The following is a 17697-nucleotide window of genomic DNA, read 5'->3' as shown; positions in this document are numbered from 1 at the left end:
AAAAAGAGTGGCAGGACATCTTAGAATGCTACTGTATACACTTGGGGAGGAACAGAAGAAAGGGGGAAGGAGGAAACAGAAGAGAGGAGACAAGATGCTAAACTAGTAAAGTTAAAGTGCACTATGTGTGAATATTACTTGTGTGAGTATTAGTGAAACAGTTAAAAATACAAAAAAGATACATATACGCATGTGTAGCTCTCTCTCTCTCTCTCTCTACACATGATATAATCAAATACGACTGCAGTTCACTTGGTCTACACACATTTGTGCATCAAAAGTAAACTGCTGTAAATTTTGAGTGAAGATCATTTGTACAAACACTGTTTTGGGTGACTTCCAGTCAGTTAACAAAAGCAAGTGGTGGGGCTGGGAATCTATTTGCAAGTTTGTGTGTGTGTGTGTGTGTGTGTGTGTGTGTGTGTGTGTGTGTGTGTGTGTGTGTGTGTGTGTGTGTGTGTGTGTATGCGTGTGGCATGTGTGTGTGTTTGCATGCAAGTGTGAGTGCTTTAGGTTTAGGGTAAAGGTTAAGTAAGTGGACATATTTGGTGTGTGTGTGTGTGTGTGTGTGTGTGTGTGTGTGTGTGTGTGTGTGTGTGTGTGTGTGTGTGTGTGTGTGTGTGTGTGGATGTGTGTGACGCCACCCTGCCCAGCCTACTAATGAATGCTAACCATAACCCTAATCTTGACCCTGACCCTAACCCTAATTTACAAACTTACCTTTAATAAGCCCTTTCCATAACACTATCACTATTGAGACAAACTTGAGCTGAATATATGGTAGGTTGATGGGTAGTACTCTGGAAAAGGAAGTTGGGATTCCTTTTTAATGTATTGTATGTCACTGTCTGATGCTGTCAACATCAGGAACAATGTGTTTTTATACATACATACATACATACATACATACATACAAATATTTCAGCCTGCCAATCTACCAAATCAGTTATTCCCATGATACGTGTCTAGGCTGTTCTTAAAATAACTAAAGTAGTGCTTGCTTTAATGTAATTTGGTAGTCTATTCCATGCATCAGCTACTTTGTCAGTGAACAAGTCTGCATACTTTTCATTCCTATATAATCTTCTACATAGGTTGATGATTCTCTAAGACTTTTTGACAACCCCAAACATTCTCAGAGGTAGTTGTTTCTAAATACCTTTCATACCTGGAAAAGGTATCCTCTTAGATATCAATATGAGACATGGTACAAGCTCAGATATATTAGTCTTTCATAAAACTTAAATGTTCACATCCATTGATGCCCTTGGTATATTTCCACTGTACTATTTCCAATTTATTTTTGTATAGGGTTTCCATATTGTTATTTCATACTCAGCTTTGGGTCTAATGTTGTTAACAAACAATGATTTTATCATTTATGATTTCCTAGACTTATGCAGTCTGTAGATTTGTAACTACCATTATCCAATTGGTTAATATGATTTGAAAAACTGGATCTACCCATATACTCAGCTCCTTAAATAAGCCTACAGTTTCAATCACTGTATACTGTATTAAATATTCACCTTTCTATCAATGTCTCCCAAATCTCATGCTTAGTTTTTGATGTATTTATTTGTGCCCAAATGGTCAATTTAATTGAGTTCTTTTGCAGTCATGCCCTATCTGCAACCAATGTAATCACTTTACCCATTTTCAGGTCATGCCCTTGTCTATCCCCACTTGAACTAGTCTCCTCCCTTCTCATCTTGTCTGCTTTTCCGTATCAACTCTTTGTCCTCCTTCTACTTGCTGTACAAACTGTATTCATACTGTATGCCTAGCAAACTGTATTCATACTGTACTCCTAGCAAACTGTATTCATACTGTACTCCTAGCAAACTGTACTCCTTAGTGTAATATTTTCTAAACTTTTTAAATATTAAACTGTATTCATACTGTACTCAGTGTAATACTCTAAACCTTTTAATTGTTAAACTGCATTCATACTGTATGCCTTAGTGTAATGTTCTCTAAACCTTTTAATTGTTAAACTGTATTCATACTATACTCCTTAGTGTAATATTCTCTAAACCTTTGAATTGTTAAACTGTATTCATACTGTACTCCTTAGTGTAATATTCTCTAAACCTTTTAATTGTTAAACTGTATTCATACTGTACTCCTTAGTGTAATATTCTGTATACCTTTTAATTGTTAAACTGCATTCATACTGTACTCCTTAGTGTAATATTCTCTAAACCTTTTAATTGTTAAACTGCATTCATACTGTACTCCTTAGTGTAATATTCTCTAAACCTTTTAATTGTTAAACTGTATTCATACTGTATGCCTTAGTGTAATATTCTCTAAACCTTTTAATTGTTAAACTGTATTCATACTGTATGCCTTAGTGTAATATTCTGTAAACCTTTTAATTGTTAAACTGCATTCATACTGTACTCCTTAGTGTAATATTCTCTAAACCTTTTAATTGTTAAACTGTATTCATACTGTATACCTTAGTGTAATGTTCTCTAAACATTTTAATTGTTAAAATGTATTCTTACTGTACTCCTTAGTGTAATATTTTCTAAACTTTTTAAATATTAAACTGTATTCATACTGTACTCAGTGTAATACTCTAAGCCTTTTAATTGTTAAACTGCATTCATACTGTATGCCTTAGTTTAATGTTCTCTAAACCTTTTAATTGTTAAACTGTGTTCATACTATACTCCTTAGTGTAATATTCTCTAAACCTTTTAATTGTTAAACTGTATTAATACTGTACTCCTTAGTGTAATATTCTCTAAACCTTTTAATTGTTAAACTGTATTCATAATGTACTCCTTAGTGTAATATCCTCTGAACCTTTTAATTGTTAAACTGTATTCATACTGTACTTCTTAGTGTAATATTCTCTAAACCTTTTAATTGTTAAACTGTATTCATACTGTACTTCTTAGTGTAATATTCTCTAAACCTTTTAATTGTTAAACTGTATTCATACTGTACTCCTTAGTGTAATATTCTGTATACCTTTTAATTGTTAAACTGCATTCATACTGTACTCCTTAGTGTAATATTCTCTAAACCTTTTAATTGTTAAACTGCATTCATACTGTACTCCTTAGTGTAATATTCTCTAAACCTTTTAATTGTTAAACTGTATTCATACTGTATGCCTTAGTGTAATATTCTCTAAACCTTTTAATTGTTAAACTGTATTCATACTGTATGCCTTAGTGTAATATTCTGTAAACCTTTTAATTGTTAAACTGCATTCATACTGTACTCCTTAGTGTAATATTCTCTAAACCTTTTAATTGTTAAACTCTATTCATACTGTATTCCTTAGAGTAATATTCTCTAAACATTTTAATTGTTAAAATGTTTTCATACTGTACTCCTTAGTGTAATATTCTCTAAACTTTTAATAAACTGTATTCATACTGTACTCAGTGTAATACTCTAAGCCTTTTAATTGTTAAACTGCATTCATACTGTATGCCTTAGTTTAATGTTCTCTAAACCTTTTAATTGTTAAACTGTGTTCATACTATACTCCTTAGTGTAATATTCTCTAAACCTTTTAATTGTTAAACTGTATTAATACTGTACTCCTTAGTGTAATATTCTCTAAACCTTTTAATTGTTAAACTGTATTCATAATGTACTCCTTAGTGTAATATCCTCTGAACCTTTTAATTGTTAAACTGTATTCATACTGTACTTCTTAGTGTAATATTCTCTAAACCTTTTAATTGTTAAACTGTATTCATACTGTACTTCTTAGTGTACTATTCTCTAAACCTTTTAATTGTTAAACTGTATTCATACTGTACTCCTTAGTGTAATATTCTCTAAACCATTTAATTGTTAAACTGTATTAATACTGTACTCCTTAGTGTAATATTCTCTAAACCTTTTAATTGTTAAACTGTATTAATACTGTACTCCTTAGTGTAATATTCTCTAAACCTTTTAATTGTTAAACTGTATTCATAATGTACTCCTTAGTGTAATATCCTCTGAACCTTTTAATTGTTAAACTGTATTCATACTGTATTTCTTAGTGTAATATTCTCTAAACCTTTCAATTATTAAATTGTATTCATACTGTACTTAGTGTAATATTCTCTAAACCTTTTAATTGTTAAACTGCATTCATACTGTACTCCTTAGTGTAATATTCTCTAAACCTTTTAATTGTTATTTGACCTATGCTATATACTGGTGTTTTCTCATTTTGGAAATTCTACTTACCTGTTATTTTACCTATGCATTGTACTGCTGTTTACAAATTTTTGACTTGTACTATGTTTCTGTGACCCTACTTTAATATTTTGTAAATATCATAATTTACTTGTATTATTTCTGGAGCTTTTCACCACAGGTATCCACTGAAAACAGGCCCCTGGGTCAGCTGGAGTAACCTGATTAACAAATGTCAATAGATAAATAAATAAATAAATCTGCATACAGACTATAGAACACCTCAGATGAAAAAGATAGATCTGACAGATACAACCTAAACAAGTGCAGACCTAAGGCAGAGCCCTGCAGGACTGTAACCAAGAATTTCACCTGTCCAGTTGCAGTATGATACTTGCATGTCTTATCTGTAAGCCCTGCAGCTATCCATCTTGTCACAACTACATCAATACTTAGTTGCTCTAATTTATTAATCAGCCTGTATGACTCTGGGTTTGTTCTACTTCCCTTTCCCTTAAAGATATGCTCAACAAGTGCATGTTTCCAATCTTGAAGAATATCCCCATACTTAAGTGACCTAATGAATAAGACATACATTTGCTCTGTACATTCATGACAAAGTGTTCTCAGGTTGTTATTACTAATTCTGTCTCTTCCCTGTGCTTGGGAACAGTTTGATTACTTCTTTCATTGTAAAAGATGCATTTTCTAGGAATGAAGCTGTATATTTCCAGGAACCTTCCTGGTTTGGTGTGGTCATTGGGTTCCACTCCCCATGATGTAATGCTATCATGTAACATTTAGGAGCAGGAGAAATCCCACCTAAACCACACCCCCATGACCTCAGCAAGATGGGCCAGAAGTGGCACACCTATGGGAAGGGACAGGTGACAGAACGCCCAGATCCCAAACTCGTATTAAATATCATTTGCCTAGCAGCTGTTATGCAGTAGGTTTTGAGCAGTATTCATCTGTCTGAAATAAAGAACACTATGAACTACAATCGTAATCACAACTCTGAGATTTCCTTTTTTAATTGGCTGTACTATGTGACAATTCGACTGAGATTCAACTAACCCATTTTAAACTCCCAAACAGGTAAAGAAGTTAACATCCAACAGACCAACAACACCAAGAACCAAGGACACTACAGGTTAAGGTACACGAAAGACATAGATCAAAAAGCTGGACATGCTCAGGTAAAAAGATTGCTATTCCACTTCTGCTCAACCCTTGTGGAAACAAAGTGAGAGTGCATTCCAGCCAATACAATAATCAAAATGGGACAACGCCACTAGATCTTTTAAAAGCATACTATGGATATTCTATAAACTTTGGAAAACATAAACGTTGTTCAGGTCTGCTTGCAAAATGACTACCCAGACCATTCTAAGTGATAGGTACATTGATTAAGAAGTCCTGCAATTTCATCACCATTCCCCCCAAATTTCCCCAATTTTGAAATATTTCCATAGTTTTTCAGTAGCCCTATTGATAAATCCATTGTGTTTTCAATAGATATTCAAGGCCAGAGAAAATTAGTAACTCAGGAGAGTCCACAATGCTATCAACATTTTTCACATAAGGTCAAGGGTGTTGTATTCCTTATCAGCCGAGTACTTTAAATAGGTTGTTAGCAGACAGGATGCATTTTCCCAGTCTATGGAATGTTACCACAACATATCAAAGGAAGTACTACTTTGGCTACCCTTAAGGATAATCCTTTTTAAACAAAAATCATCTTTATTGCATTATGACTCATGACATAAGCAATTGTACATTTATATAAATGAAAACAATCCATAGTGATATATTTTCAGTTGCAAACATTATACATCAGCTATAATCTTCTATATAGTCATTGTCAGTAAGACATTACATAGTTCATTCAATTCCTGCCTCCCCTTAAACCTCACTCTTCCTCCAAACATTATTCTGCATGTATTGTTCCCACAATTCCCATTTTTTTCTAGGTAATTTTTCTTCTACCATATTCTAAAATCCTACTTCCACTTCTTTTATCCCTGTTACTATATTTACTACTACTACTACTACTACTGTTGGTTTAGACTTTGATTTCCATTTTATAGTAATTGCATTTTTGGCAGTCATCAGAATTAAACTCAGCAAGGCCTTACTATGTATAGGCAATTCTGACTCTGTATTACAGCTCAAAAAAAAAAAATAATTTCCTTAGTTACATCAATTTACTCACCCAGCATTTTTGATAGAGTAGTCTGCAAGGATTTTGACGTTTGCCAGCTCATTACAACTCCCAAAAAATATTTTCCCAATTTTTTCTTTCTTCCCCATCACACCTCCAACATTTGAAATCTACCTAAGAAAAATTCTTTGAGTCTGCTTTGGGTATAAACATACCTATGCAAACACTTTGAAGCAAAGATCCTAAATTGTTTAGACTTTGTTGCACATTTGAGAGCCTTACATATTGTATATCCTCCCATTGTTTCTTTGTGAATTGCTTATCCAATCTCTCTTCAAAATCCTTTCTAACCTCCTCTGACTGATTCCTTTAGTTATCATGCAATATTTTATATTCTCTACTAATTATCCCTTTTTTAACAACAGCTTTGGTTCTAGATTCTGCTAAAAACTCTACCATTGCTGGTCTTTTACTTATGATCCCCTATTACTTTCTGTTTGCCTATACTCTGGTACCAATCCTTGATATGGAAGGCAATCTAGCCTGCAGTTCAAATAAATTCTTGGCCTCTTCCTATTCTATTACCTTTCCTTATATAATTTTTGCTCCCAATATCTTGGTTCATTTGACATATTTCCCCAGTAAACTCCAGTCCCATTTTGCCCTGTTTTCTGTATCCTCTAATTGCAGATGCCCTTATCATCAGAATCTCCTTTCTCTATCCCTGTGTTGGCTTAGTTCTTACTATACTTTCTTCTACTTTATAAATATAATATTCTGTATGGTTATTGTTATTCTCATTAACAATCTGCATTCAAAATCACAATCTGTCCTAATTTATAGAGCTTCCCTCCTGTTTCATCATCATTCATTTCCACTTTGAATTATAGCTTTCTGCTTATGTTATGTATAGGAGCCTTAACTGTGTGGCCGTGAAATACCCCTTCAAATCAGGAAATCCCAAACCACCTTCTTCTGTTGGAAGGATAAACTTAATCCACTTGACTTTTGCCCTCTTCCCCTCCCAGATAAAATCCTTCAACTCTTTATTAATTGTTATTCACAACTTCTCCAATGGTTGATAAAAATATGCCTGAGCTGTGTATAAAACTAAAGGGACTAAAATCTTTTTCATTGCTTGTATCTTTCTATCCATATCATAAAATAGAGCTTTGAGCCTCTTCCCATATATCCTTAGCTGCCATAACAGAATCTTTTTAACCCAGACTCCTAAGTACTTAATGTTATCATGCCCACATAAATATGGGTATTGCTGAACTGATTTGTGTGTGGGAACAGTTTACAGCTATTGTCTTTGTTTTATCTTCATTAATTATGTATCCTGAAAAGACCCAAAACTGTCTTAGTATATTCCATAACACTGAAATGTCCTTTTTCTGGTTTTATCAGGTCCAAAATAAGGGTCTATATCATATGACCGAATCCCACAAATTGCGAACACTCATAATATCGAATGTACCGGACCACGAACTTCCTACAGCCCCCCCACACCACCCACTAAATATATATTCCAACTCCGAGATCATACTACAGTGAGGAAAGGGCAAATATCCCATTCTTCACTGTACCATGATCTCAGAAAAAGCACTTCAACGTCAGGTACATTCGATATTATGAGCATTTGTAATTTGTGCGATTCGCTCATATGATATAGACCCCGAAAATAATATCATCTGCAAATAAAGCTAACTTTCTTGGATACTATACCAACTAAATCTTTGAAATTCTGAGTCCCTTATTTTCTTTGCTGATGGTTCTCAATATAATACAAATAACAAAAGGGAAAGAGGACACCCCTGTCTGGTTCCTCTGTTCAAACTGAACTTGTTCTACTCTTAAAATCTCAGTTTACACTGTTGAATGATTTATCTGTATAAATACCCACCAAAAACATTAATATTTTCTTGCATTCTGCTTTCCTCTGCCTCACTATTGTTCTATTAATGTTACCAAATATTTGCTTCCCCTCCACAAACCACATAGTCTTGATGACTAGATAGGTAGATACACATTTATCCCAGAGTTATCACATATGGCTGCACTTGACTTGAGTGGTAAATACTCTTAATTGCTTATAAATTATGGCAAAACTTTTAAATGTGTCTACTTAATGATGTATATTGCTATTTTTGTTATGTTCCTCATGATCACTTGTGTTCCTAAAAGGTAGGGAAAGAAAAATTTAGCCTTCCTTTTGCCAAGAGGCTTCTTAGTCCCTAATATTCTGCCTTTCAAATTGAAGGCTGATGCATGAACAACAAAGGTCATTCACTAAGGTGTTTGAAGAGTATGTTACGGTATACTTGGGAGACATTCCCCTAAGGTGTTTGAAGAGAATGCTGTGTTGTACTCGGGAGACATTTGCTAGGCTGTTTGAAGAGTATGCTATGTTATACTTGGGAGATGCTGCTATTGCAAAATTAATCTGAAAGGAACACCTGCATTGACCTTATGAATATGCAGTATGGAATGATACAGGATCCTGGAATACTGTCTCATGTCATACTAATATTGGAAACCACATTGTAGTTTAAACTTCTTTAGCAGTTAACAATGTTAAGTGATTATAATAATTATTAAGTTAAGATACTTTAAGTAATATAAATAAGTCAAAGCTGAAAATAAGATTTACTTCATTAGTGTTGTTCCTGTTCCTCTTCTGATCATCGTTGTTTCCAGACTGTAGGTTACATGTACTACTGAGCATGCCATCTGCCTCCGCAGCCTGTGAGTTAGTGCTGTCAGTGCTTTCCTTTGTCGTGCTGGTTATGACATCACCAGTCAGAGTTTTTCCACTGTCCATGTCCTTTGATACATGGCTGACATCTGTAGTTTTCTGTAAAAATAGAAGTTAACATTCACTTGAAGAAGTAATACCCACAGAAATAATCTGACCGCAACATGAGATATGATCTATGTTCAGTCCCAGGAAAATAATTCAAAGCAATAATGCGGAAATTGTTTGAATAACTTATTGAGACAAAACGTATACAGGATTACAGAAACCCTCACAACAGATAGGTTACAGAAGACATCTGTTAATAATAACCATAGCTAAGCAGAAAAACAATGATCGTATTTTTTTTTCAAGAAAGAATAGAGGTAAATGTTTGTATGTAATCAATACTTCATGTGGCAAATGATGTTATGTATCACAGCATTTATGGAAAAGGATGTAACAGATAAATACAGTGATGAAATTCAAAAGATATGAGCAAGACTTGCAGCAAAAAAGGTTAAATGATTTAATAAGTAATTTATTTAGGGTGTATAGTAAAGATAGACAGATAGATAGATAGATAGATAGATAGATAGATAGATAGATAGATAGATAGATAGATAGATAGATAGATAGATAGATAGATAGATAGATAGATAGATAGATAGGCATTAAGAAAAGAATAGGTAAATTAATTAAGCTATCATGATATACTGTGCATAATAACAAAGGTGTTTAATGCAGAAATATTATATTTTCAGCAACATGCACACAGAAAGCAAGTATGCTTGTATAACTGCACTGTCAAAAGCAAATGGTATCTTCTCACTGGTATTTTGGTCCATATAAGCTGTTTCAGTACTATATTAATTGGCCACATACTTGCTGACTTCTCTTTTAGTCCCTGATAGGAGTCCAGTATCATTAACTGGAGGCCCACATCAAAAAAGGTTAGAGAGGGAAACAGGAAGGAGGACAGCACATGCTGGAGATGCAAACAGACAGACAGAAGTAGGAATGGTGCACATGTGCTGGGATTGCCTCTAGGCAGAAGAGTTATGGGATAAAGTAATAATGAAAGATTCATAAATTCATAGGGCTATAGTAGGCAATCAGTCTATAGGCCATTACAATCCTTACCAATAAAAAATATTCAAAATGTCGCTCCAGTCCAAGGAGGGCAACACAAAACAGTCTAGGGAAGATTATGAGACTGCCCAACCAGTTCTAAAGGTGTATCCAGAAGGCAGCGAGTCTGATACTCTGCTTAATGTGAAACAGAGGTTTGTTGAAAAGGTGAAGGTTAAGCTGAGATATGAATCTTTCACAACAATGTCTCTAATTTATCTTTTGTTGAAGGTTTATTTCCTTTAATTGGTTATTTGACAAAACAGTTTGCAAGGGACTTGGAGGTGAAGGAGGGTCAGAACTTTCTTTACTTGAAAGGCTAGACACGGATCTCTAAGGAGGAGTCCATAAATGGCTAACTACAGACAGAGGGCTATCAGTCTCTCAGGATAACTGAGGGTTTGAGGCTACTGATCTTCATAGTTAGGAATCTCTAACTTTTTGGCATGACATACAAAAAGAGTGGGAAACACATGGACATTTTTTGAAATGGGAAGAACCAAGGAGCAAGAAAAAATGATCAGGAAAGAGAGCAGACGATGATAGTGGAAGTAAAGATGAATATAGGAAGAAACTTAATGAAAGGACAATAAACATCAGAATACCAGTTAAAAACATACTTTCTAGTTCTGGAAGGGAGACAGATGAATTTTACTAAAATGATGGTGCAGGAGAAAATTTGAAAAAAGTGGAATAAAGTCTTTGAACACTGCTGTACATAATTGTAGACACAGAACAAACTTGAGAGTGGCATTAATAATAATTACTTGTATGAACTTCTTTAAATTTCCAAACTTTTAAGTGTACTTTTCTGTGAAAAACAATAAATATGTTATGAACTTAAGGAAAACAGCTATGCATACAGAATTACAACCCAGTCCATTACACCTGGCATGAACTTTGATTAAAAAGGTGCTAGAGCTACCCAAAATTCCTCCCTCAATTTTTGCAATTTTAGTAGACTTTCTCTACAGTGTTCTTGTAACTCAGACAATAATTCAGCTTTAATTTGTATACGAAGTTAAGGACTCAGCAAATCACAATCTCAGGGGAGTCATCAATGCTGTGGACATTATTCATACAAGGATAAGGAGGCTATTAGGAGGCAAAATATATATTCAAGGCCTGTGGAATAAGTTACTATAGCAAGTCAAACGAAGTACTACTTTGTCTATCATTAGTGCTAGTCTTGATAATTGGATAGGTAGACACAAATTTATCCCTGAAATGAAATGTATGCCCTGCTTGATTTGTTAGGTGTTTGAAAGAGTATACTATGTTAAACTTGGGAGATGCTGCCATTTAAAATGTCAACTGAGAGGAACAGCTGAAGTAACCTTCTAAAAATTCATTGTGGAATAATACAGGATCCTGGAGTGGAGTGTCACATCAGACTTAACAGTTAATACAGAATCCTGGAGATGAGTGTCACATCAGACAGTTTTAATGTGGAGTAATTTGTTTTCACAACTAATTATGATATAAGCTACAATGTAGCTTAATCCTCTTTAGTAGTTAATTTTAAAGTACATTTGTAACATCTGAAAGAATCTTTGTCTTAAAATAAAATTCCTTTCCATTTATACTGGTCTTGTTAAAGCTGGAAGTGATTTTGCAAGAACTAAAATTATAGTGTGGTATTTGCTTTTTAGTTACACAGTTCATTCATTTTTTTTTATATAACAATACCCCCCAAAATAATACTATAGTTGGCATTTGGCAATCCTTTAGATATAGCTGCAAAGAATTACAGGTTAAAATACTTCTTTAGCAGAACAGCTTCTTACATTGTGGTTTCATTACTACATGTTCAGTTGTGTTTTCAGTGTAAAATGTTCTACCTACTAGACTTTGTTGACCAGATCTTTCTAGGAAGTAAGAAACTTCAGATGATATAGTTAGTATAAAAATGCAGTAGCCTATATATTAATTTAGAGGGTTAGGTGTTGTAGGTTCAGTTTTTCAGTATATAAAAGCAGTATTTTTTTCTAAAAATAGAATTAATGGGGCTGTCATTATAAACAAAATAAAATGCAAAAACATTACACATTTTTTCATTAAAATTCCACCTTCAAAGTTTTGTTATTTACACTTGCTTCAGAAAGTGACCAATAAACTTTAAGTGATTAAAGTATTTACTCGATTCAAACATTCTACATAAAATACGTTAAAGTAGAAAATAAGAGTTACTTCATCAGTGTTGTTCATGTTCCTCTTCTGTTCATCTTTGTTTCCAGATTGCAGATTATGTGTACCAGTGGGTATGTCATCTCCTTCCATAACATGTGACTTACTGCTGTTACTGCTTTCATTAGTTGCACAGGTAATGACATCATCAATCTGGATTCTGCTGGCATCCATATTGTTTGATGGATGGCTGACATCTATAGTTTTCTGTAACAATACAAGTAACATTTATTTAATAAAGAAACACCTGCAGAAATGATAACTTTGCTCTCCTAATAAGGTGACCAAACTCTGAACACTGTGTTCAGTTTGGATAAAGTTTGACTATGTCATTATGTGGAAACTGCTTGAAGAAATGGTTAACACAAAATAGACAAATGATTAAAGAAATTCTTATAGTAGAATAGAAAAGACAGGTTACATTAAACATGTGTAGGTAATCACCATAGTTAAATAGACCAAATATTGATCACAATTTTTTCATAAAAGAAAAAAAGCACAACTGTAAGAAAGCCTTTATGTAATCAGTAGTTCATCTGGTTAACTAAATTTCTATATTACAGTAACCTACTGATAGTCTGAGACACAAACCTCAGAATAGGGAGATTATCGCACCAGAAAATGCAAGCATGATATACTTAAATAAAGTCCAAAATCACTGTTTCTTAGAGTATTTTCTTTTTTTCCAAGGTATATCAAGCATCTAGCTTGTGTGTGTAAGTTCAGGGGTACTGGGTGATTTGGCCACAACACAGGAGTGCATTACAGGAGAACTTACTCCCTTCCTGAACCAATGAAAACATCAGTATTTGACATTTGCTATTCTCTTGTATTTTTGGACTTTTTTTTTTAATCCCTAAGTTCATCCTTACAAATCCCAGATTTAAAATAGGGAGCACTGTATTTCATTCTTTATGGTATGGGATGAAAATAAATAAAAACAGTGGTGAAATTTAGGTGTGGAAGACAGAGGACAAAAAAATGAAAGGATGGAATGAGAATGTATTATGGGCTTAGAGTAAATGTTTCTGTGTAGGTGTTTAGACAGACAGACAGACAGATACATATGAAGAAAAAGTGCTCAAATTAGATTGATTAGGATGACGTTGTAAGCTATCATTTCTTACTCTACATAGGAGAGAGGGGCAGAATCCAGTAACACCACATTGCAGTAACATGCAAGAAGAAACCAGGTAGCTTTGTATAATTATAGTGTTATGACTGACCAGTATCTTCTCATTGGTGGTTGGCTCCTTATTGACTGCTTCTGTACTACATTCACTGACCACATGACTGTTAACTTCCTTTTCCTTTTTATTTTGTGATGGCAGTCCTGTAACATTAGTGGGAGGCATCATATCTCTTTGAGAATCCTCAAGTCTGTTCACTGATTCTAATACTTGGTTTTGTGTTGATTGTTTCTGTAAGCAGAAAGTAGAAAAAAAACAGGATTATTTTCTCAATGGATTAATGGTATTCTGGTTAGCATAATAAAGTTTATGACCTACTGTCTCACATTGCTTTAAAATATATTAATTCAGCCTCATCTGGTTTTAACATTTAAACATTTGGATATTTACATTTCCTAACAGGCACAGGTCATGGGTGATGCTCTTTGCTATATTCTACCTCAGAGTTTACTAAATTTGTCTGCTGGTGTCAACATGTCCAGCTTGGCTAAAAATAAGCTAAAAATCAATGTATAAACAAACAACTGCAGAAAGTGCCAAACAGTAACTAATAACCAGAATGTAGGCATCGGACACCAACCATTCACTTGACAGAGCTTTTATTGAAGTACAAAAGCGATAAACAGCAAATAAATGCTATACACACAATGTTCCATGTTTTCATCCTAAAACTTCATCAGATGAATCTTGTGTGTATAGATAGCATTTATGTGCTCTTGATCACTTTTGTACTTCAATAAAAGCTCTGTCAAGTGAACGGTTGATGTCCAGTGCCTACATTCTGGTTAAAAATCAATGTATAATGGCATACTCTTCAACTAAAAAAAAAAAAATTGAACAAAATAAGACACTAAGGTAACAATGCAGTAGATGTAGATAGCAATTTTGGTAGTGTTGAAAAAAATATAGAAATTCATTTTAAAAGATATTGCCAGTCACTGTAAAAAAATAAGGTCTTCTTGAAGAATACCTCACTTTTCAAACAGCCAGTTTGTATTGAGACCTTAATGAAATGAATACAAAGTTAAGTATGAGATGTCTGACCAGTAGCTAGCATTATGAGTATTGTTCTAAATCCGACTCCTCTGTGCTGAAATTGCCCAGAATTCAACAAAATATAGAAGGCAGGATGCTTTTATTCCAAGAAATATCATTCTCTAAATAATTCCTTTGATTGCCAAATCCATATTTAAACAAGAAACTTTCTACTCTGCTGATTTGATTGATATTAGTCAATCATATGGTAACTAAAAAAGGCAGGACTTGTCTATGTATCTTCTTGTAAAGTGGTACTTTCCCCATTTGGCATCTACTTTCTGAAGGAAAAGCAATATCAAAGGGTTCTGGCTAACCAAGTTTGCAGATGACTGCAAGGTAGAAGCAGTCATTGAACTACTGTCTCAAATAAATAACTGCTGTCAAAATCATGTTCTGAAACTAAATGCTAAAAATGCATTATTGTACACTTTGGGAAGTCATCTACCCCATGGAACTACCATATTAACAATACACCTCTAAGTGTTGACCCAGTTGTTCAGCATTAGGAAACTTATGTGGACAGTGACGTAACTTTTGACCCATGTTTCTATTGTAAGAAAGTCCTTCTATATTGAACAACTTATAAACAAATTAATTGTATGTAATCTAAGGATGTCATTGTCCCACTTTACTTAGCCCTCATTGGGCTTTGGCAAGTATCTGACCAGATGCATGTAACAACTACAACACCTAGAGAGAGACTTTACTAAAAGGATACATGGTCTGCTTAAAAACATGTTCTACATAGACCAACTCAAAGCCTGGTCACTGTACTCAGTATCCTATAGACTGCTAAGACATGACCTTTGTTTGGCATACAAGGCATCTTCCGACATATTACTGATGGATTTACTACACATCAGCAACTCAAATGGCATTAGAAATACTCAGTCTAGGGATCTAAACCTCTTCTGCAACATCAACAGAATGGTTTGGAGGGGCAGGCATATTTCGCAGGGGATACATTGCTGTGGAACAAAATTCCCATCCGCATTCATCCATTACTATTTTTAAGTGCAGCTTAGATCTATGTATGGGAAGCAGAAAATTTACTCCAGGGCTGGCTCCTGTACTACTAATGGAGAGATGCATCTCATAAATGCTTTATCACATGCATGGATCTCCTCAAACTTTCTATAGTATGATCCCGGTTATTCTCATTAGGGATAATACATAAATATTTACCAGGGGATGGGTAAGGGCAATCTATAACCAAATAGGATAGGTTGCTTCAAGCACAAAAAGGGGAATTGGCTAGGTTTAAAATGGCCTGCATGTGTAGCTAGGCTAGTACTTACCTATGAACCTCTGAACTTATAAAATCAGGACTCATTTTCATACATGTATCATACATGTATCAGAGAGCATTTTAGTATCATCTGTAACAGGGATGTTAATAATACCTGGCAGAAGCATACCACTGAGGTAGATCATGACTGTTACCTTAAATTTCATATTTTGCATCTGGTTTCCAAACGCCCATAATGGGTAACCATACAAACAAACTTCTTGAATATGAGATTGACTGACCTTTTGCCAATTAAATAAACATTATTGTGTAGTTTCAGTAGTTTCTATATATAAGGGATGTGCTTGTGCATTTTTGGTTTCCTGTTTCTTTCAGTTGGATAAAAAGTGAGTCTGTCATATTGCTTATTGTATTATTCAAGATTTAGCTATTAATACTTGTTTGCTGAGTCATGTTTTTCACATTTGATGAGTAATATATTGCTCAGTTTTTACTTTGATCATGATTTTGGCAGTTAAGTTATCATGGGCCATTATAATTCAGGTGTGGCCTGGATTTTGGATAGTATACAATGTCTTAGAAAAGTACATAAAGAAGTTTCTTGAAATCCAGCTCCAATTTAAGGCAAACTTCCTTTGGGGTTAAAGGTGTGTTGCTAACAGTGCAATCTGAAGAAAATCCTAATCCTTTAGGATGCTAGTCATTGAAGTTCTTGCTGCAGGAAGGCATAACATAACTTCTTTATGTTACTTAACAGGGCTGGAAACACCTAGTGATAGCAAAATATGATGGAGATTTTTTTTTTAAGATTTTAAGCACTGAAATAACACACGAGAAAGTTAAAGTTCTATAGCCATATTACTGAATTACAATGGATAAAGGTCACAAATGAGTTATAGGTAGAGAGAAGTGAAAATGTTGACATATGTAGGGATCTATTTTCTCTCTGTGATAGGAAAGCTATGTCATTACTTGGAGACATCATATTTCTGAGATTATCATCCAGTTTGTTCATGTCTTTTTAAGTGCTGCAGTCTGTCTCTGTCTTTTTTTTTACCTGAAATGTTTCTGTGGTGTTCTGCCTTTGTTTAGGTTTCACATAGCCTACTTAGAATATAGAGAACTTGGAGATTATTTAATCTTGGAGGGACTATAGTGGTATATACCTCCATACTACACAAAGAGAATACTTTCCTTTCCAGTTACAACATTTAATGATAGTCTAACAACAGATCACATTTCCTAGTTAAAAATGACAATGTCTAATGATCTTTTGTGTTGCAGAACAGTGTGATCTCAATAATTAAGTTAGCTGATTTTACTTTTACTTGGTCACTTTACTATGTCTTCCCTACTATATTTATATATTTAGCATCTCTTCTGACATCAGAATGGTTCTGTGACTGGAAGAACACCAAAATAGCTCTTAAGAGTGAGAACAAATTTTGAGACATTACATTTTTAAAACCTTGGCACGGGCATGTTGGTTTCAATTAGTTTCAGATTAATTCTCTTAACATAAGTTGTTACAGAATTTTATCATATATCAAAATCAAATCAAATCATCATCAGGATTATCAAATTTGATTTTGAAATACAGAACATAACCTAGAACTTGCACTTTTTCCTCCTAAAAGGGTTTATTATATATTCTGTTTTATGAGTCTCATCTTTCATTTCCTCATTTAAAGCAAATATTAAGTCTCTTGTCAGATTTATATCACTTACTATAATAATCATATAAATGGGTCCCTATAACTGCATTAATAATTTTGTATACTATATTGATATACAGAGCAACTTAGCACCACAAGAGGAATTTTTCTGTACATTTCCCAAA

The 17697-nt window shown here is 34.0% G+C and overlaps 1 protein-coding gene across 1 annotated transcript in view; it reads right to left on the bottom strand.

Annotated features, from left to right (window-relative positions):
* Positions 1-8927: 8927 nt before the first annotated feature.
* Positions 8928-17697, bottom strand: part of LOC122815065 (putative uncharacterized protein DDB_G0286901) — a 151945-nt gene continuing 143175 nt past the window's right edge. The window contains exons 9-11 of the mRNA XM_044087309.1: positions 13607-13801; positions 12384-12587; positions 8928-9182 (exon numbers count right to left, since the gene is read on the bottom strand). Coding sequence (XP_043943244.1) covers positions 8928-9182; positions 12384-12587; positions 13607-13801 — 654 coding nt within the window. The remainder of the gene's footprint in view (positions 9183-12383; positions 12588-13606; positions 13802-17697) is intronic.

The sequence above is a fragment of the Protopterus annectens genome, chromosome 11.part0 (assembly GCF_019279795.1).
Source record: "Protopterus annectens isolate FY-2018-M chromosome 11.part0, PAN1.0, whole genome shotgun sequence".
Lineage (NCBI taxonomy): Eukaryota > Metazoa > Chordata > Ceratodontiformes > Protopteridae > Protopterus > Protopterus annectens.
Note: the sequence above shows the minus strand (reverse complement) of the source record. Positions and strands in the feature narration are given on the sequence as shown.